Here is a 22,343-nt window from a genome sequence, read left to right on the forward strand (position 1 = left end):
GAAAGATCTGCAAATTAAAAGATTTGTTTATATATGAAAAGAAAAAAAAATATGTATTGAACTTTTTCTAGACTGACTAGATTGATGAGATTTGCCCTTCCTAATTTTTACAAATGTAATCAAGCTATTAAACAAGAGCTTCTGTTGACTAGAGCTAGAATCATCAAGAAGTATTCAGCAGACCTTGGGCATTTAACTTTTGTAGAGAAGGTAATTTGCATGAAGGAAAAAATTAGGTCAGCTTTCTTATACAATTAACCTACTACGAATGTCAGCATAAGGTCATTCGTTCTATTACCATTATAAGAAAATTAGTATTTTAATTCTAAATTAGTAAAATGGAACGCTGAAGACTGAAAATGGGGGAAAGTTGAAGTAGCATTTATTACATATTCAGTGACTCATCAAGAAATTGAATATTATTAGTTCTTCATACATATTTAGTTGTCATGTCCTAAAATGAGAGAATTTTAATAACCAATTTAATAAATCTTGCCAGATCTAATTTACTTATAGACCTAGTATTCAAAATTCAACTAGCTGAACTAAATATTCATCTGAAAGTTGTAAGTAAAATAATGACAGGTTTCAGAGTAGCAGCCGTGTTAGTCTGTATTCACAAAAAGAAAAGGAGTACTTGTGGCACCTTAGAGACTAACAAATTTATTTGAGCATCAGCTTTCGTGAGCTACAGCTCACTTTCACTATCACGAAAGCTGATACTCAAATAAATTTGTTAGTCTCTAAGGTGCCACAAGTACTCCTTTTCTTATGCAATTTTCATTGAAGGTTTCTCACTGATTACTTTAAAATCAGTTTCTCCCATAGAGTGGGTGGAATTATAATCTTAAACTTCACTGCTCAGTGTAGTTCAGTGTAGGTTCATATGTGCAGTATTCCCCATTTTAAGTATAGGGATAACCACAAATACAGTACTGTGGTAAAGTCAAATTTTTAGAGGCACCAAAAGTAAGTTTAACATTTTCTCCTGGTTCTTTGTTCAACAGTAAAAGCCCTAATTCTTCTACTGATCTATTAATGTTACTTTATTGTAAACAGAGGGCAAAATACAATAAACATTTACATGTGGATAATTTTATGCACCTGAGTAGTCCCAGTTGGAACTAACCTGGGCATTTCTCTCAATTAAGGTAGCAGAATAGTATGCATATAAATTTCCTCTTAATGTTAATTGTATTATCATTAGTTTGGGTTGTTTTAGTTATATATTTTCTGTGAAGTAGACAAAATAAATAGTTATGTTTTATTGTGGAGTAAAAACTATTCCTAATCCTTTAAATAAGAATGTTATCCTACTGTCATGCTTCAACAATTGTATTAGATGAACTGTAAAAAAAGAAGTGTACTCTTTACACTCTTTACACTAATACTGTTTGGTTTTTTTTCTTTCCATTCTTCCTAGCCTCAAGATATTCAGAAGTCTGTCCTAAAAGGAATAATTAATGGTCTGTTACAGGAGTGGAAAGGGTAATTATAACCAGCATTTGCACACATTTACATTAGTGAAAAATCTGGGTTTATTGTACTCGTATATTATCTTTCTTTAATACATGACAAGGATCTAGCATGTTTTTAGACCAAGAATGAAAAATTATTTGAGTTACATCTTATTTGCTTTATAAGTTTCTCCTTTGAAGAGACACATCTGCTGATCATCTAAATCTTAGTCAAATCCCCTCTGAGTGATTGATCAGAAATAGCTGGAGCTTTCATGGTATTCCTACACTGTAAAAAAAAACTTAAATTGGGTAGGAGAGACAAGGAGGGTGATATACTATCTTTGATTGGACCAACTTCTGCATTAGCTAACTCAGGTTGTGAAGACATGGCAAACTCAGCATAGCAGTTCATGTTCAACCCCAGGCTTCCCTCTAAGGCTTGAACTCAAGCTGTTAACTCAAGTTAAAAACCATGTTAACCATGTCTTCACTGCCTATTTAACCCAAGTTAGCCAGCATGGGTTAGCAAACCCAAGTTAAGAACACACAGGTTTTTTTTCTTTTCCTTTCTTTGTTTTTTACAATGTAGATATATCCTCAGTCATGGTGGGCACTGGTTCAAGAGGACCTCTCCCCAACTTCTTGCTTGATTAAAATTTCTTAGGAAATGGGTATGCGGCTCTGGAGCTCCCTCGTGCTTTTCCAAAAAACTTTTATTTTGCAGCTGGAAACCCTCTTTTTCTTTTCAGCTTTTTGCTTTCAGAATCTCTTCTCTCTGCTGCCTCTCCACAATGCAAATTGCTCTTCGATTGCCAGGCAGCACTTAAGCTAGGGGCTTACAATGGTGTTCCAGACACACAGTTCTTTTCCCCACTCCACCCTTGGTCATTATTGCCTCTTTTGGTTGATAGATCTCTGCTGGATAGAGGGGAATGTGATGGATAAGCTACTTTCCAGTTCCCACCAAAGTGGCTCAGCAAACAGTAGTAGCTTAAAACAGAAGAGCCTGAAGAGGCACACAAAAAATTTAGTGAGGGAGGCAAGTCTCAGCAGTGACAGTAACAACAGCAAGAAAGTAAATGAACAGCAAGAAGTAGCAAAACCACACTGATACACCTCTCACAAAGCACGAAAAGGCAGGTAGGTAGATCCTCAACCATGAAGGGCGATGAGAGCATCCATGCTTCTCTAAGATAGAAAAAAGAGGGGTAACTCCTTTTCCTACACTGTTCCTCGCTCCCCATGCGTCTCTCATTCCGTAAGATTCCCCCAACCTCTAAGATGTGGGGATGATTTTTAATAAATATTTATATTAACTAGTATTTGGGTCCTTTGTGTTGGGTGCTGTACAAATACAGAAAAGAGAAAACACGCTAAGATAGCTAGCTGGCTGACATTGTTCCTGTTTCACAAGGTCCCCCTCACTCAGAAAGTAGCCAGAATTTGGTAAGGGTCTTCCCAAAGGTGTGTCTCATTCAATGATTTAATGGAGAGCAATGGGATCGTATATGCAATGAACACTAAAAGAGCTTATTCCTCCCCCTTTCTCCTTCTGAATCTGTAGACTCTTTCTGTCGTGGACATAAGATCCATGATTGGATCTTAAGATCCAAGATTAAAGAAATACAAGAAAAGTGTAGGAGCTTTGAAAGTGCTACTTGATTCCTCCTCCAGCTCAACCACTTCCTTTCACTCTCTTTCCTCAAAGAACAACTGTCTGAATCTATTCTTTAAAATGTTAACTAAGCTCCCAAGAAAGACTTTTTACCCCATGGAAATACTGCAGTAGTATGACTAAAAGGATTATTTTGGCTCTTGAGTCCTCACCAAAAGAAGGCAAGAAAGAATCAGTTAAAGCCTAGGTGGTCATATATTTTCCTGCTACCACATGGACTTTCCTTTGAAATGATTGCTTAAGGAACAGTAAACTCAGAATGGGAGCAGCCATGAAAAAGCAATAGCCTAAACTAGCAGATCAATAACTTTTGAATAAGCTGCAAAGAAAGGAACTGTCCACAGTGCCCAAGAGTGATGCTGTTTTGACAGGCATGATAAAGGAAACAATCTTCTTCATTAAGAAAGATTTCTTTCTTAAGCACTATGTTGGACAGGAAGGTCAAAGCACCATTCCAAGAAAATTCAGGCCTTAGTATTATTTTTCCAGCCCTCTGTCTCTGCCATCTACTTTGCTAGAGCATCTGTATTATAGTTCAGGAAACTTAGGAGTGGGCTTTTCAAAAGTGCTCAGCATTGACCTTCTCTTGTCCCATTAAATCCAGTGGGAGTTTTATCATTGACCTAAATGGAAGCAGAAGTAAGCCAATGCCGAGAGCTTTTGAAAATTCCATCCTTGAAAAGCTACGGCCTTCAAACACAAAATAATGCAGGCCATCTTGAAGACTTCTCATCTCTTCTTTCATAGTAGATGCCACCATTCGCTCAATTTGATCCTCCACAGGATCACTGATCCCAACCACCGTTGTCAGGAAATAAACATAGCTGTGTTTATGGAAAGCTAACCACCAAAGCAGCTGGTAACCCTTTAACACCTTTCTATGGAGGAGGACCATGTGGTGAAGCTCTCAACAAGGTCATGATTAAAATCCCTTGAGGACAATTGACCCAAGAAATATAGACCATTCAGAAATTGTAGGCTGTCTCTTCACACATCTCCAACAGATGCTACAAGAATGAATTCACTTTTTCTAAACTATGAAACCCAATGATTACAAAAAGCACACCAGGATTTCTGCAACATTTCCTATGTCAGAAACAAGTGGGCTGTTTGATTATGCTTGTAATACCAAGGACATTTAAGAATGATTCCTGCTTTCTGCTCTCATGAGAGGGATTAATCAGAGACTTCTACTTCCAGATTCTTGCGTGGACTTATCTTGTGGGATTTACCTCATGGCTAACGCTTCCTCAGAGTTATCATTATCAAAAATCATATTAGTTACACTCATTACAGCATATTCCATAGGGAACAAAGTAACCCCCAGGATTTCAGACTTAGAAGTGTATCTCATGTCTTAGTATCCTGTTATTTTACCCTAATCTAAAATGCCCCCAAAAAAGAAAACTGATATATCTCAGATTTTTGGTTTGTTCTCAAGATTTATCTTAAGAGAACAGAGCAGTATTGATGGTCAAGTTTTTGTCTTTCTTATTAGTCTTCAGCATCCAAACAGGACAAAGTCTCTTCTTGAATCAACTGCTCTGTTAGTAAAACATTGCAGGCCAAAGGTCTCTCCTTAGAGGGACTATGGACACACTCCTCTGAATCAGCTTCATTTTCATGGGCAGAGAAATCTTGAGCATCAATCAAGGAAATGTACAAAGCAACCATTTGCTTTCAAAAAGGAGTTCTGGGTATCTCGTCATACAATTTCATAGGAGGGTATTCAGTGAAGTGGTGCTTCAGCTATGTTTTTCTGTGCTTTCCAGTGTTTCTGGCCTAACCTTGTTCTTCCCTGCCTGTCTACTTTTTGCTTCTGGCTATGCTTTCTATGCAAAGGATCAATGGACAAGAGAATAATAATAAGAGAAATGTTCTTTCTTGTCAATTTCTCTTACCTGGGCATGTCTGCTGATCCTTCTTTTATTGTTTCAGAAATATATAGGCTCTATCAACTTGGTGCATCTTCAAAGGGTTCTTCAGGATCATATTGAGATCCTTTTAGAAGACATTTTCCCTGTGAACATAGTTATTTACAGTAACGTGCGTCTTGCTTATACTAACTTTGGAAGAACTCTTTATGGCAGAAAGTGGGTGGATGGTGGGTTCCTCAGCCAATGGTTTACAATGATAGACTACTTTTGCTTCTCCTAACCGATCAGTGAAAGGGACCCAGAGTATGTATAGATTGTAGAAGATCAACAGATATGGTATCTTTGGAGAAGCAAAACTGAGAAAATAGATGCATGTTTTCATTGACTGTTAATGTTTTTTATACTTACGTATGATTTTGATATAAATCTTAGGCCACGAACAAAAGATGATCTTAGAGCATACTGTATACTTCTACAGGTAAGAAAAATAAAAGCTTTTTAGTAAATCACATAATCTGTTTAGTGCATGATGTACAATCCTGTATGCAATCAAAGTGTAACTAAAGTGTACTGTAAATTAAAAATATAAATTGAGCGGCTTTACATTAAATGGGTTTATATTTAATTTCCTTGTATATGGAAACTATGTACTGAAATATTTACAGCTACCTTACAGAAAAGTCTACTGCTGTGGGATTTTTCTTTTAAAATTTTAAATTGATATGAAACATAGAGGCTTTCTTTCTAATTAACATGCAAAAAACAATGCAAATTTACTGCTTGGAAACTGCCATCTTGCAGGATGAGAGAGCAAAGTGGGTTATTTTATTTTCTCCCCATCCCCTGCTCTCCTGCACTGATCTGCCCTTGTGCCCACTTTTCCAACAGGCTACATTCTCCATATTTTGAGCAGTTTTGTTTCAACAATTAAATAAGGCTGTAATGTTGCAGGAAACATACAAATATTATCGATAAATACATCAGATACAGAGGTAAGAATGCCTGAGTCTTATTTATACTAGCATTTGACTGTTGCTGCTACTAGTGGAGTTGCACCAATGATGAATTATACGTCCAAATTTTACTAACGTAGATGAGGCTTGTGGATGTGTTTTGTACACAAGAGAGCAGTTCACCAGTATTTGGGGTTAAAATCAGCTGGGAATCTAATTCATGTAGGAGAAAAGGTTTTCAGTACACCAGGAAAGGGAAGCAACTGTGAATTGTGTGAAATGTAACCTGCTGTGATAGTGGAAATGTGATCAGTCCAGTGCAGGGGTGATGATAGAAATTAAGACTAATGCTCTAATCCTGGAAGATGTCAATCATTAGAATTTATGCGGAGAAATATAGTTGTATATAATATTGAGCTGTAAGGTCAATGCTAACCACAGCCATAAGAATATTAAAACTTCCATAAGTATTGCTTATCCAACATGTTTTAATTGATGTTCACTTATAGCAAAGTCTTCATTAAATAAACAAACCTCTGCTTTCTGTTTAAAGTGTAAGAGCATTTTAAGTGTTTTCTGTTGCTATATTGAAGTTGTACATATCTTTTGACTTTGAACAGAAGTTGTAAATAAAAAATATCTATTGTTTTATAATCTTGACTCTATCACAGCAATTTTCAGAATGATATTTTCATCCATGATTGTATTGGTTGGAAAAGTGTAATGGCTTTTTTCTTTATACGATTTTGGTACTAACATGTTTTTAATATCTTTTGCAGAATCCTCAGTTTAGTAACACATCTACTTATGTCATCTATGCTCACTTGCTAAGACAGATAGCAACCTTGGCAGAAGCTGACCATCATTTCCTAGCTCACTGGTTTAAAAAGTAAAAAAAAAAAAATACTTTCCATCATATAGGATCATAAATTTTTAATGTACTTTCATTTTTGTATTCTGACAATATTATATTATATTAATTATATTAACTGAAAAGTTTTATTTTTTTTAAACATATATGGAAGGAGCAGATTGTGAGGTTCATACATAGTTCTCCTATACTCATGGAAGTTACAAGGCTATGTTAACTTTTGCACAGATCCCATTGGTGGAAGCGTAGTCCTGTTGGAGCTGTGCTAGTAGGGACCACTAGGGGCTGTAACCTCATCTGGATACAGGATTTCTGTGTGAATGAGCCTGGCCTTGCAGGTTATCTGCTAGGTTTGGGGGCAGCTTTTCCATGAGGAGGTAAAAATTTCCCTCAAGTTGAAATGTGTCCTAGTTTACCAAAAACTCTAATAGCTGTAATTTTATTTGGCTCACTGTTTGAAAAGGGTGATTGTTCTCTTGGTTAAGAAGGTAACATGAAGATTGACGTTTTTGATTGTTACAGCCAGGATAGAAAAGCCAAACAATACTAAAAATTTGAACTTATCTTTTAAAAAGATTTTGCATTTCTCTTACTATAAACATGGAAGCTATGTATTGTACAACATAAAAAGTGTTTGTAGAATACTTAATCTATACTCAAGAGTGCATGAAGTTCTTTTCAGTGTCTCTGTTCAATGAAGCAAAATATCTCTAAATAGAAAATTCCAAAAAGCTGTCAGGACAAACTTCACAGAGAACAGATAATTTCTGTCTTTCTATTTACCACTTTAATAAAGAGCCAAAGGAAAGCTGTAACTTTTAATACAGTAATCTGAAAAAGATGTAGAGACTAAAGCATATCTAGAGTACGCCTGATGCATTCAGTAGAATTGCTATATCCTTTAAAGAAAAATATTGCCACATGTCAATGTTCAGAAGTATGCAGATGTCAATAAACTTTATATTTGGAATTTTGTCCATTATGTGATAATTTATTATAGTGGGCTTCAGTGGGGGCAGTACTAGCATAAGAGTAACTTCAGTGTGTTTCTTCTAGGATTTCGCAGAGGAGGTTTAAGCAGTTAGTAGACAGGTTGCTGCAATTTATTTCTTTACGTCTGTTCCCTGCAAAACCTGAAGAATTCCCACCCATGATAAAATGTACCTGGTGGATTCCATCAGCAACCAAAGTCTTGGCTTTATTCAGTAAGTTTTTCTCATTAAAATTGATTATTCTTAGTTCATAATTCTGTTAGGATATATGGGCTTTTTCTTTTTACCATAGAGATATAAAATGGTAACTGACAAAATAGATTCTGCAGTCAATCTCATCAACAGACCATGATGTTCCCACAGCACTTCTGTTTTTACCACTGCATACTGAGAAGAATGCAGCCCTGTCTACACCTACCAAATGCTTTTTCCATTCTCCTAGAAGAATGCCTTTAAACTGTACCCAAAAGCAAGATTTTCCCTGCAGATGAAATCTAGTCTACATAACTATCACTTCTTTCCTAATCCTGTATATATATTTAGGGAGAAGATGCATTCTTATCTTGCACTTCAGGGGATAAGATTTTCTCTCACAAAATTGTGACCAATTAAGTTTTAGTCAAAACTCACAGATGCAGATAGGAGTATATTGATATCAAATGATTATACAGAAGGTTTCTCCAGCAACTGAATAAGACTGTAATGTTGTAGTAAGGATACATATATTTTTACCACATAAATACATTTAAAAAGATATAGGTAATCTGATCACAAATCAAATTGAATGGTCAGCATTTAGCCTGTTTCCCCTTAAAAAAAAAATAGATCAAATGAATGTGAGATACTCTCAGTCTCATAGATAGCCCATACCAGTCTCACTGATATTTGCGGCAAATTGCTGACATATAAATCCACCAATCCCACTGGCACAAACCTGTTAGCAAACGTGCATGTGGATTAGCAGATCTTAAAAATTTCCAACATGCAGCATTCAGTTTATTTCACATCCAGTGAAAGTCAGATCTCATTATAGTGCAGTACTTTATTCAAGTTTTTTTTGTGGAGTGAACAGATATTTACAAACCTTAGTATTAAATTTGGAATTGCTAATCCAATGTATTGCTTGATGGATCGCAATAAATGCATAGCGACTCATAAATTTGGGCTTGTTGAAAGGAGTCGTCTTTTGCCATGAATATTGGGTCAGTTATGGGGAGTGGTTTCAAGTCTACAGTGTGGGTCCTCTTTTTACATCAAGACAACAGTTGATTAAAGATCAGATCCCCATGTAATGACAAGTTGGCTAAATCTTGTTCTCATTTAGTATCTAATTATTTCACTATGAATCTTAGACAAGGTGATAGAGAATTGGAACTCTGAAAGGAAATAGGTAGCCTAGAGTGCATCCGTGCCTTTTTTTCCCTTTACTAAGACTGCATTGAACTTATACATGTAACATAAAAACATATTATGTCAATAGATGTGTTTGAAATATCTAGATATATTAAGACTTCAGGGTCTTGAAAAATAAGATAAGGAATCAATTGATTCCTTAATCAAAGGTGTCCATTGGTCTGGTGACTATACTTTACTCTTTTTATTTATGGCTTATATGAGTAGATTACTCTTTGGTGAAATCCTGGCCCCGCTGAAGTCTATAGGAGTTCTATTACTTTTTTGTGGGACAAGATTTCACCCTTATATTGAGGTACAGTCAAACTAAGATATTTTTTCAGGAAAGCAGTCTTCTATTGCTGATGAGTAAAATACTTTTTAGATTTCCATTGGAATTTCAAGGTTGGGTTTTTTTCCTTAAATTCTTACAATATATTTGGAAAAAATGGAAGCAGAAAAAAATTACCTTGGAATTTTGGTCCCTGTTTCAAGTCACTGATCATAAGCATTAGCTGGTACTTTAATTTCAATGACAAAATCTGTTGGTTCTTCATAAAATACCAAAAAAGTAAATTAAATGATACATATCAATTGCATGTCAAATTTCCATATGTCAGAGACATGTTTGAGATAGCAAAAAAAAAAGCAATTTGAGTCCCTAGACTTACTATTTTTTAACAAACTGCAAAATAAAAATATTTTAAAAATGATCTTGAGATTAGCATTTGTTTGTCTAGTTTCTCTTTGATTATAATGGTTTGTAAAGTATTCTCATTAAGTATTGGTGTGCCAGCATGACAATATGTATTTTAGCAGGGTGATTGCAATGCTATAGGTAAGGTTCAAAAGAGATGGCTTTATAACAGCTGATTTTTCTAAGTGCTCTGACATTCACACAGCTTGAAAATTGGTGTGCGTCATTGGGATAGTAGTTTGAGAGAGTTCCTAATAGTGATTCTGTATGTTTTCTTTGTAGATGCTGCAAATAGCCTAGCTAATCCTGCTATTATTCCATATATGGATTTTTATAATTCGACTTTGGATCATATTGATCTCATGGAAGAGTATCATAACTGGCAGTGTTATGGAAACTCTCACAGGTAAAAGGAAAAACTGGCAAGAGTCAGGTTTTATCTAACAATGAATAAAAACAGATTATATTTTTCTGTTGTTTGTTATAGGTTTGTCTATTTATTTTAAAGTTCACCATGTCTTTTTCAAATAGATAGTTTTGACAGTTTCAGTAAAATCCTGACCCCACTGAAGGCATTGGAAGTTTTGCCATGGACTTCAGTGGGGCCAGGATTTCACACTTTGATTTAAATCAGATAAAAGGTAAAAATTGTAGACAATAATATAAGTTCATTGTTTGCTAATATTCACAGTACAAAAGGCAGCTAGTGAAGTCTAATTACAGTAGAATCTTAGAATTACAGACACCTCAGGAATGGAGGTTGTTTGTAACTCTGAACAAAACATTGATTGTTCTTTCAAAAGTTTATAGCTGAACATTGACTTAATACAGCTCTGAAATTTTACTATGCAGAAGAAAATGCTGCTTTTAACTATCTCAATTTAAATGAAATAAGCACAGAAACAGTTTCCTTACCTTGTCAAATCTTTTTTTAAACTTTCCCTTTAATGTTTTAGTAATTTACATTTAACACAGTGCTGTACTGTATATGCTTTTTTTTGGTCTCTGCTGCCACCTGATTGTGTACTTCAGGTTCCAAATGAGGTGTTTGGTTGACTGGTCAGTTCGTAACTCTGGTGTACGTAGAACTCTGAGGTTCTACTGGACAAATTTTTTAATATGAATTATTTTTATCATGATACAAATTATTTTTGTCTGCCACACAATAAGAGAGACACCTATTAATATCAAGTGGCATTAACCATTTTATATATAAAACATCTGAAGTTCATATACTATATGTGTCCTTCCAGAATTTGGCTCTGATCCTGCCAAGACTTAAACACATGCTTAACTTTACAGACTGTGATCAATTTCACTGAGGTCAATAGGACTATTTTCAGTGCATAAAGATAAACGTGAGTAAGCCTTTGCAGGCTTAGGGTCTTTAACTGTCATTTTTGGCAACAAGTCTCTTGTTCTAAGTAATACTTCAGGTTATTAAAGTGGAAGAAATGTAAAATTCAATTTATTTTTCACTGTTAGGCTGTTTTATTTTTTGCATTTTGCTCAGCTTGTACGGTGAAATTAAGACTTTAGATTCTCATGAGACAGCACAATATTTGGGTTTCAAAAACAGAAGAGGAATATTTATTAAAACTTTCCTTTGAATTTAAAAAAAATCTTTAATGAAAACTTTTTTCATTGATTTCACAAAAACTTGTTTTTACAAAATGAAAATTTTGGATCAGATTAGACAATATATCATCGCATTAAGGATTTCTGAAGGGATCTTCATGGCTTGAATCATGAGACTAATTACATCTTTCTTTATTTTACTTTTTAATTTTTTATATCAAAGTACACTGAAATATTCTCAGTAAGTTAAAGAAGCTAAAAACAAATGCGCAATTATATATTGACTATTGATTATATATATGTGCAATTTGTATTGACTTTAGTAGGAGTTGAAGAAAACCGTAAGGGCAGAATTTCACACCATTACAGGTATTTTAGATCAGGCTTCAGTGTGATGCCTGATATTTGGATTTGGAAATATAAAAGCATTTTACAAACTTCTAGTATCATGAAATCTTGTCGTACAAATATCTTCAGAAAACTACAGAATTTCTGCTGCAAATTCACATGTATGTCCCAGAACTGCAGAGCTTCAGGAACTTCCTAGGAAACAATGCCAGTTGGGTTCACATGAGTGCCTCCTTCTGGCTCTGAACATTCGGAACCAAGCCTTTAGTAGGGCTATCTGGCCTCCACCCCACCTCAGTTCTTTCCTTTTCTTGGCTAGCTATGGACACTGGGACTATTGTCTATAGCCAGACATGTTTTATTTGGCTTTTGGCCATAGTGTAGTTTAGTCCAGCTATATCACTCTTGGTATAATTTTAATTCTTTTTTTACTTTGGGGTTTTTCCCTTGTTTCTTCCCTTGTTTCTGCAGTATTACATAGTCTAAATCCCCAGTGGGGCCTCAGAACAGAGCACTGTAGCCAATCTGGACAAGCATACCAGTTTCAAACTGTGTTTTGTGTGTGTGTAGTCTTCACCATTCTTGCGACCACAACCAGCTCCAGTAACTCTGACTGTTTCTCCTCCCTTCAGCTTATATCTGTTATGATCTGCCTGGCTTGGGAGTGGAAAAAAATAGTAGGTCAGTTTTGACTACTGATGTTCACATGGCTTCTGCATCCACTAAGCAATATATTTAACAAATTTCCTGAGAAACCTGTGCCATTCATTAATTTCTAGTCGTCTTTGTTGGTTGGGGACCATTTGGTCCATTTCCTTGCAATGTGGAGTGAAATTACCATGGATCATTGGTGGTTAAAGTTTGGTTTGGCCACGCAATCTAATTCCATGGGGCAACCCATTCTCTCTTCCCATATGCTTATAAGGGTTTCTTCTCACTAAACACTATTCAGAGCAGAGGAGAATTCTCTGTAAAGTTTGAAACTACAGAAGGAAGGTGCCTGATCAGCACAAAGGGGATGTTCTGTCTATTCAAGATCATTTCTCATGTAAAAAAAAATCAGGATAGATCCATGATGATATGAAGGCTAAAAAAATTAACAGAGTTAATGAAGAAATTTAAATGCTGATATTGGTTTCCATCATTCTTATCTTTTCTCTATGAAGCCTGTACAAGGCTATCAACTTTTTAAAAAGATGCTTACATATCTCATTCGGACTTACCAACACAAATATTTAAGTGCAGGCAACAGACATTACTGTTTTCTGATTTACCAGTTTGGTTGTGCTTGCACCATACTTCTGATATTAAGGTATTCCAATATACCTGTACTTGAAGAACTGGCTGGTTTGCATTTGTATACCACAAACCTTAGAAGAATTCCTGAAAGTGACATGGGTATTGCTTCATTTCTCTGGTACCTATTCAAAAGATATCTTCTTATATTGGTGCAATCCTGGACTCTTTGCAAGCCATTTTTTACCCCGAAGAGAGATTTCAGGATGTTTTCTAAGCTACTATTCCATTAAAGAATAATTATCAAATATCAGTGAGTTTCTTTATAACGTGGTTAAGTCTCGTGGCGTCCTGCACCTATGTCACAGGCCCTAGTGGTCCCTGCCTGTGAATGAAGCCACTGCAGTACTACTTAGCTGCCCGTTAAATTCTCAAAACAAGGACGATATGAGAGCACTTCTCATCATCCTGTTTTATACCTCATGATCAGGAATATACAGAAGCAAACCTTGGAAAAGAAAATGATTATTCACCAGCAAATGTAGTTCTTTAGGAGGGTTGCCTCTGCGTATTCACACTCTGCTCCCACCTTTCTCTCTTCTTCACAACTTTGTTCTTGCGGGATTATGGAGTTCACTTGGTGGTTGTGGGCTCTATAAACCTTTGTATAGGCTTGCAACGTTCTCAATGTTCAGAGCAACAGTGGAGTGCTTTCCAGAAAGTTCCTGAAACTCAGCTGTACCAGGCCACACATCCCATAAATGTGAACAAAAGAAATACACTCAACTTAAAGTTATTGGTAAGTAATCTTTTTTTGTTAGGTTTTATAAAATTGATAGAAATGCTGATGCAGTTCACATACATTTCTTATTTTTTTTGTCTGTTGTTAATGTAGCTGTAAATTTTTGTATTGTAACAGGACATGTGGACCACTTCATCAGTTTTAGAGTTAGTTTCAAATTGATTTTTAATGAGTGGGGTAGAATATTTAGTAAGTTCATTTTTAGTTTACATGGTGAATCAATGTTTCTGCTATCTTCTTTAGTGAATGATGTCTCTGTTGACTAAGAATACTAACTGTTGACTTGTGGCCCATATAATGTTGTTGTTAAAGGTGAAGGATGAAAGAAACTCTAGGTATTATATGAAAGATGACACTAGTTTTATGACAGATGGTACATTGGACTAATACACTATCCTTGCATGTTGGGGGCCCAAAGTCCAAATTCCTGCACAAGTTCCAAGGCAAATTTTGTATTTGGAGGGAGTGTCATACTTCACTGTAGTAGCTTTATGATATGTATAATGTTCTACACAGTTGTCAGAGAATAGGCTAAAGAGACAAATAACATTACTGCATGTCATGACTGAATACTAGCAGAGCCACGTGAGGAAGCTTGGACAGCATCTACATGCTCTGTTCTTTGCTCAAGTTAGTGCTGTCTATTCCATCACTTTCATGAGAGCTTAAATTTAACAAAGAAAACTAACAAAAGAACCATAGGTATTTGTCACTTTTGGGATTCTTGAGCGTTTATCATTCTTATTACTGATTGATTGAAAAATAATGTTACTAATGGCCTGATTTTTTCAGAAGTGCTGGATACCTGCAGCTCCAATTGTCAATCAGGCCCCAGCAAATAGCATAAAATACAAGTATTTACATTATGTGCTTTAATTGACTGGAAAATAGTAGACATGAGACATCATTTTTGCAATCAAAGTCATTTAAAAGTTAAGTTTTTTTTTTTAATTCATTAGCTTTGCTTAACAATTCAAATTTAGTATTTAACACCAAAGATACTGTTTGCATACTATAGTAGCTGGCTTTCTTCTTCTGTCACGTGAAAGTGCAATGATGGTAGATGCTACAATAATGCTAAGTCCTTGTTAGTTAACATTAAAATGGTTTGCACAAGATTAAATTAACATCTGTGCATACAACACAGAAAGAACAATAGCTATTTCAGAAGAAGAGTTATTTACAAATAACTCTTATAAAAATATTAACAGAGGGGAAAATTTCTAAACTGTAATACAAATATTGATTCTTGTTTTATTGTCTTTAGTAAAAATTACACCTTATTTAACTTCCTATCTATTTTGCCATTCAGGTTTTCTTTCTGTCAGTATCCATTCATTATTTCTATAGCAGCAAAAAAAGTTATTATTCAAAGGGACTCAGAACAACAGATGATAAGCATGGCACGGGTAAGTAACTTTGTGAAAAATGATGTTCATGTAAAAATAATGTTATACATTTTAATCTGTTAAACATTCTGTAAAATTATTCATTGCAATCTCTGAAATTTAGGGCTAACCTCGTAAGAAAAAAAAATTAGGTCATTCTGTAACTTCTAGTCTGCAAAAGGTCATGAAAAATGCTTACGTAGTGTTCTTGTTTTAGTTTGCTTAGGGCTGCGGTAGCTTCATAAATGTGTTTCTACAGTGTAATGTGCTGCTCTTTAATCTTCTGCAATATATGAATCTTCCTTCACCACTCCCATGAGTGACAGGCAAGCCAGATTAATGAGGAAGATAATTTTGAGGGAACACATTTCCCTGAAACGCATTGTTAGTTGTCAGTTTTATTCTGCTAATGTGAACAATGATAGATCGGAATACAACAGTACATATACAGGTCACAGGACACAGTGTTGGATATAAGGGAGAAGTGGCTGTTAAGAGGAAATGGTGCTAGGTACTGAGGGCTGATCTGGCTTCTTAAGCAAAAATGTTGTGTGTGTAAAATTTTTTTTTTTTTAATTCCAAATAGCAAAGCCTGGTGGACAAAGTCTCTCGCAGGCAGAGACCTGACATGAATATGTTATTCCTAAACTTGAAAGTGAGAAGGATGCACCTTGTTAGTGATTCACTTGATGAGGTACAGAAAATGGAAATTAATTAATGTTTGTTGAAAAGTATCTAACATTTTTCATTCAGTCTGATAGGACTTATTTCTATAGTGAATCTATTTAAAACATTTGTAATGGTAGCTGCGGAAACGAACCACATGTTCAGTCGTTGTCTCCTGCACATTTACTCACTTTACACACAGTTATGTACATTTTGCATATGTACATGCTAACTAAAAATAAATTTTAAAAATATTAATATAAAGTTAACCCATTAATAATACTGTGCATAATCATCAGATTATATTGTATCATATTCCAAGGTAGGAGTTCCAACTTCTTCTAACTAATGCTTTAGATACTGTGTGATTTCTTCTTTCACGACCTTCTCTCCTCAAGTTTTATAGTGTAGGAGCACAGTGTAGTAAAATCTCATTCTGTGGTGGGCAAGCTATTGTTACCAAGATAAGGGGTAGGGGGTTGTTTGATTTGTAAAAATCTACAGAATCATAATTGCACTGGCATGGCAGGGGGGCTCACTTCTCCTCTAGTGGTGTTCCCCAAGGTTCAGTCCTAGGACCAGTCCCTATTTAACTTATTCGTATATGATCTGGAGAAAGGGGTAAACAGTGAGGTGACAAAGTTTGCAAATGATACTAAACTGTTCAAGATAGTTAAGACCAAAGCAGACTGTGAAGAACTTCAAAAAAAAATCTTACAAAACTAAGTGATTGGGCAACAAAATGGCAAATGAAATTTCATGTGGATAAATGTAAAGTAATGCACACTGGAAAAAATAACCCCAACTATACATACAATATGATGGGGGCTAATTTATCTACAACTAATCAGGAAAAAGATCTTGGAGTCATCGTGGATAGTTCTCTGAAGACATCCACATAGTGTGCAGCGGCAGTCAAAAAAGCAAATGGGATGTTAGGAATCATTAAAAAAGGGATCGAGAATAAGACAGAGAATATCTTATTGTCCTTATATAAATCTGTAGTACGTCCACATCTTGAATACTGCATACAGATGTGGTCCCCTCATCTCAAAAAAGATATACTGGCATTAGAAAAGGTTCAGAAAAGGGCAACTAAAATGATTAGGGGTTTGGAACAGGTCCCATATGAGGAGAGATTAAAGAGGCTAGGACTTTTCATCTTGGAAAAGAGAAGACTAAGGGGGAATATGATAAAGGTATATAAAATCATGAGTGGTGTGGAAAAAGTGAATAAGGAAAAGTTATTTATTTGTTCCCATAGTATAAGAACTACGGGCCACCAAATGAAATTGATGGGTAGCAGGCTTAAAACAAATAAAAGGAAGTTCTTCACTCAGCGCACAGTCAACCTGTGGAACTCCTTGCTTGAAGAGGTTGTAAAGACTAGGACTATAACAGAAAAGAGAACTGGATAAATTCATGGAGGTTAAGTCCATTAATGGCTATTAGCCAGGATGGGTAAGGAATGGTGTCCCTAGCCTCTGTTTGTCAGAGGGTGGAGATGGATGGCAGGAGAGAGATCACTTGATCATCACCTGTTAGATTCACTCCCTCTGGGGCACCTGGCATTGGCCACTGTCAGTAGACGGGATACTGGGCTGGATGTACCTTTGGTCTGACCCAATATGGCGATTCTTATGTTCTTATGGGTCCCCACTCCAGGTCCTCCAGTTGGTAGACATTTTGATAATAGAGTGTGGTCGGAAATGAGTCAAGCTGGGTATCATTCAAAAGTCCTTTCTCCAGCAAACGCTATGGTACCAAACAGGACAAGGCTGGAACAATTATGTAGCTATACATTAAAGAAAATATTTAAAAATAATTTTTTTAATTATACTTTAACACAGGCTTGTCAAACATGGCAGCCCTCACGAAGTTCTGTTGAGGCTCTTGACTGACAATAATGTGTTTATCGGTTAATGTCCAGTAATGCACATTACTATAAATGGAAGGAATGCTTGAAGTTGATTGCCATCATCGGTTAAAAAGGTGATACCATTGAAATTATAATTCCGTAGATTTTAATGACTCAAATGACACTTCCATTACCTTTCTATCATTAACTTGACCACAGAATTACACATGCTCCAAGATTATTAAATACTTTAGGCTTTCTTCTTCCAATTTCTTACCCAAATTTTTAACCCACTGCTGCCATACCCAGGACCCAGTTACTCAGAGAGCATGGATGAGAGCTATTTGGTGCCTTGACTCCCAAGATGGCTTCCAAGCCTGGACAGAGACCTCATGAGTCAGGAGGGAGAGCGGCCAACCAATTATGATTAGCTAACTCTCCCAGTCTAGACGGTTATTTGCATATAAACTTGAATTATGAATTAGAATTCAGTAACTTTATGGATTCATATTTCACTCAAAATAATAGCTGTAGAAATAAAATAAGCACATTTTTGTTATCCAGAAGTTCTGTAATATTAAATATGTTGTGAATCTTTGATTTATTGTAATTTTAATTTTTTAATAGCTGACACGGAAGAGGGCAGATCTGAAAAAAAAGTTGAAAGTTACATTTGTAGGGGAGGCTGGTCTTGATATGGGTGGCTTGACAAAAGAATGGTTTCTTCTCCTTATTCGCCAAATTTTTCACCCAGACTATGGTGAGTCCTCATAATTTACTTCTTTAAGATTAACAGATTAAAAACAGGATTAATTAAAAACAGGGATGGATAGGCATTTTTAGTTTTTCAAATGTTTAGCCCATCCACCTTGGATCTTTTTTTTAATATTCTCTATTGGGTCACATAGCCTGAGCCCTCCAAGCCCAAGTCGGCTGGCAAAGGCCAGCTACAGGTTTTTCTTTGCTGTGTAAACATACCTTCAGTGTCTGTAAGCCAAAGCACAGTAATTGTGTATAGATGTGGGACTTGCCTGCATGAGTGCCAGCTGCTTACTTGAGAATTGTGAACATGGTAGTCAGTATTGCACTATCCAGTGGGTCTCGCAGTCTCCTCATTTACTAAATCACATATCCCACGGCCATTATTAGAACATATTTTGCACTTGTTTTTTCCAGCAATTTTGACTCACTCTAACACTCTAATTTTTGGCTCCATAAATATGGATCTTAAATACAATTCTTTAGCAAATTGACTTTAACATTGTCAATTTCACTATTGTTTGGTGATTTCTGTGAGACAGCCCACAACCATGCCTTACATGGCAATACAGCTTGTGACATTAGTGTCAGTGAATATGTGCCGGCATCCTTCAAGATTGCCAACTTACAACTTACCTGTACTGCTGTGGAAAGGAAGGAAAGTATCTAGAATGAAGGCACTCACTGATATACACACACTGTTAGCTAATAAAAGGATGCAGGAAGCGCAAGCAAATGTATGCTTTGGGGAGGATTTTTTTCATTGCAGATAAATAATGTTGTGAAATAATTTTTACATTCCACAGGTATGTTTACGTATCACAAGGATTCACACTGTCACTGGTTTAGCAGCTATAAATGTGATAACTACTCTGAATTCCGATTGGTTGGAGCTGTATCCTTTGCTGTCCACTTGAAGGTGCTACTTGCATGGTATTTTAATCAGTTACTAAATGTAAAAACAAAAAGCTAGGAAGTTCTGATTAAATATAAATATACAATATCAGAATTAGTTTTTATTATGCTTTTATTTTTCAGAAAAAGATCTTTTTTTGCTTTAAAGGGCTAAACAGAATACACTGACCAGTGATTCTTGTAGGAAAATTAAAAATAAGCAAAATACATATTGTGTGTATGTATACATATACATTACATACAAAAAAATACATTAAAATAATGTAGTCAGCAAAATCAAGCACTCCAAAGTTAGGAAATTAAGAATTAGATTTTTTTTTAAAGTATGGAATTCCTATTGGTAACCAGTTTAAAATCTATTTTGTAATAATAGTTCATTGACTATAAAGTTTCATCTTTAAAATTGAATCTTTGGTTGAAAAAAGTAATTTCTTGCTGACTGTTAAACCAACTGACATATAACCTAGTATAGGTTACTCACACTGCTATTATAAATGACATAACTTGTCAACAAAATGATTAGCAATAGATAAACTGAATTTTTTAAGAAAATCATTAAAGAGTATAGTCATTACAAATAGAATGAATACATACAGTAAACAGAATTTAATCTACTAAATACAAAAAGAAAAACAGCCTGGTGGAATAGGCAGCAAATCGAATGGCTTATACATTTGTTTATTAGAACTGGCATATTTAGTAAATGGAAACCAATAGCCTGGTCTTATATTTAAGCTTTGTATGAGGAAAATATCCCATGCTTTACCTAGTTGGCTGCCTGGCATAGGAAGGTTAAACTAATGGGATGTAATAACAAATCTGGCAGTAACCAGTAACAACCATAAAAGATGGGCAGCTTCTCCTGATGGATAAAATATCCCATGCTTTACCCAGTTGGCAGCCTGACATAGGAAGGTTAAACTAATGGGATGTAATAACAAATCTGGCAGTAACCAGTAACAACCATAAAAGACGGGCAGCTTCTCTTGATGGATAATTAACTTCTGAGGTACAGCAGTAATCATATTGATTTGTACAAAAATGCCTAAAATCAACCTGATTTCTCATTAATAGTTCCCAAAAACTCTGGATTTTTGTGCAGTCCCACCAAATATGCCTGAATAGGCCAGCTGGTGAACTACACTGTCAGCATAAGTTTGTCTTAATGTGTTTAATTTTTATGGAAACATTTGTATGTTAAGACCTCTTTAGAATTTTTTAGATTAAAGATACCCATATCTATAGTTTCATTTTAACTTTTTTTCCATATTATAGTAGTTCAAAAAATGTTTCATGCTGTATTAGAATCTTAAGTATGAAGCAATTCAAGTGTTGAATAGAAGTGCATTATTTGATCATGTTAATATTTTTTAGTTTAATAATTCTTACATTAGACAGTAGACTCTTAAAAGAATGATGGCAATGTTGAAAAAGGAACATATTTTCTTGCCTTTTCAGTTTTGTTTAATACTTACAAAATACTCTCACTAACAGTGTAAAATATTCTTCCAAAAGTGATCTAAAAAGAATAATAAGAATATGATTTTCTACTTAACATCTGGCATGTATAGCTTATGGGACTTGCCGTGTATAACAGTATCACCTTGGATATTCGCTTCCCACCTTGCTGTTACAAGAAACTTTTGAGTCCTCCCATTGTTCCCTGTGATCAGAACACACCTGTAGGCCTCAGTGATGTTTCATTAGATGACCTGTGTCATATTATACCAGTAAGTAAAAAGCAGTATTTTAAAGGATAGTTTATTTAAATAATAATTGGTTTCATTTATGGGTGCTTGGGTGCTTCTGTTTCATTTAAATGTTGCAGAACATTTCACTTTATAAGCCCCTTTTTTATATGCTTTCCAAACCACTCACCATTTTCTCTCTTCTTGAAGATCTTATTTATTTATCTTTTGCTTGTAAAAGATTGAACAAAATTTTTCCTTCTGCCATTTAAGTTATGGGAATTAAAAAAAAAACAACAAAAACTACACACAAACTCATGAAACTTCACTTCTAAGAAATTTACTATGCAGAACGCCACTCTAAGAGACCAGTGCTATACTTTGCAATCAACAGTATACATGAGTCAGTTCTGGATTTAAGCATTCTCAGTGAAGTTACAAATGGCCTCGGCCATTTAATTGACCTCAGTTCCTCTATAGCCACCTGCTAGATCATTATCAGCCTTCATTCCTATGGTTTAAAAAAGCCCATGAAAGTATTGTAATGGCCAGATTCATTTCTAATAATTGTAGTGGGGTTAGTTTCTACAATTGAGTAGCAATATTCTGAAATCTGCATCAGCACAAGATGATATATCCTAAAAAGAATTTGGGAATCAAAAAAAGGTGCCCCATGCAGTGGGAAGATGTCACTACCCTATCATTAAGGCACTTAGTACACTGATGGGTATTTGCATTAGTATTATTTTTTTGTGTGGCACCATATTCCAGGGTAGGGGTAAGAAGCATGAGCTCAGTCTTAAACTTCCCCCCCTGGATTGAAGTCTGACCTGCTCAACTCCTTTCTTCAGAAGTCTCAGAATCTTCGACTTTGAAATCAGAGATGATCTTTCGGTCCAGCTTCTCCAACAAAGAAACCATCAGATCATAAATTGAAGACAAGATCTTCAGATCTTATTTTTCCTGCCAAGAAACCACTTTATCTATCAGTAGGTTCCATTTTTGAATACTGAGAGTCATAGTTCCTCTTGCAGTCATATTGAAGAGGAAGGTGGAGGCAAAGCATTCCTCCAGATACACGTACGCAGGCCAGACAGTAGATTTACAAAAGTGCATAGGAGCCTAAAAGATGCAGATAGGCGCCTACTGGGATTTACAAAAGCACTCTGTGAGTTAAGTGCCTAACTC

The 22,343-nt window shown here is 35.5% G+C and overlaps 1 protein-coding gene across 5 annotated transcripts in view; it reads left to right on the top strand.

Annotated features, from left to right (window-relative positions):
• Positions 1–22,343, top strand: part of HECTD2 (HECT domain E3 ubiquitin protein ligase 2) — a 74,142-nt gene that overhangs the window by 36,388 nt on the left and 15,411 nt on the right. For all 5 annotated transcript variants that reach the window (XR_006282977.1, XR_006282978.1, XR_006282979.1 and 2 more), the window contains 10 exons: positions 1,424–1,488; positions 5,445–5,490; positions 6,745–6,854; positions 7,893–8,041; positions 10,200–10,323; positions 15,194–15,290; positions 15,856–15,963; positions 18,421–18,553; positions 19,359–19,447; positions 21,039–21,197. Coding sequence is in view for 1 of the 5 variants with exons in the window: in XM_038411425.2 (XP_038267353.1) it covers positions 1,424–1,488; positions 5,445–5,490; positions 6,745–6,854; positions 7,893–8,041; positions 10,200–10,323; positions 15,194–15,290; positions 15,856–15,963; positions 18,421–18,553; positions 19,359–19,447; positions 21,039–21,197 (1,080 nt within the window). In the remaining 4 variants the exon portion in view is untranslated. The remainder of the gene's footprint in view (positions 1–1,423; positions 1,489–5,444; positions 5,491–6,744; positions 6,855–7,892; positions 8,042–10,199; positions 10,324–15,193; positions 15,291–15,855; positions 15,964–18,420; positions 18,554–19,358; positions 19,448–21,038; positions 21,198–22,343) is intronic.

This window comes from Dermochelys coriacea, chromosome 7, assembly GCF_009764565.3.
Source record: "Dermochelys coriacea isolate rDerCor1 chromosome 7, rDerCor1.pri.v4, whole genome shotgun sequence".
NCBI lineage: Eukaryota > Metazoa > Chordata > Testudines > Dermochelyidae > Dermochelys > Dermochelys coriacea.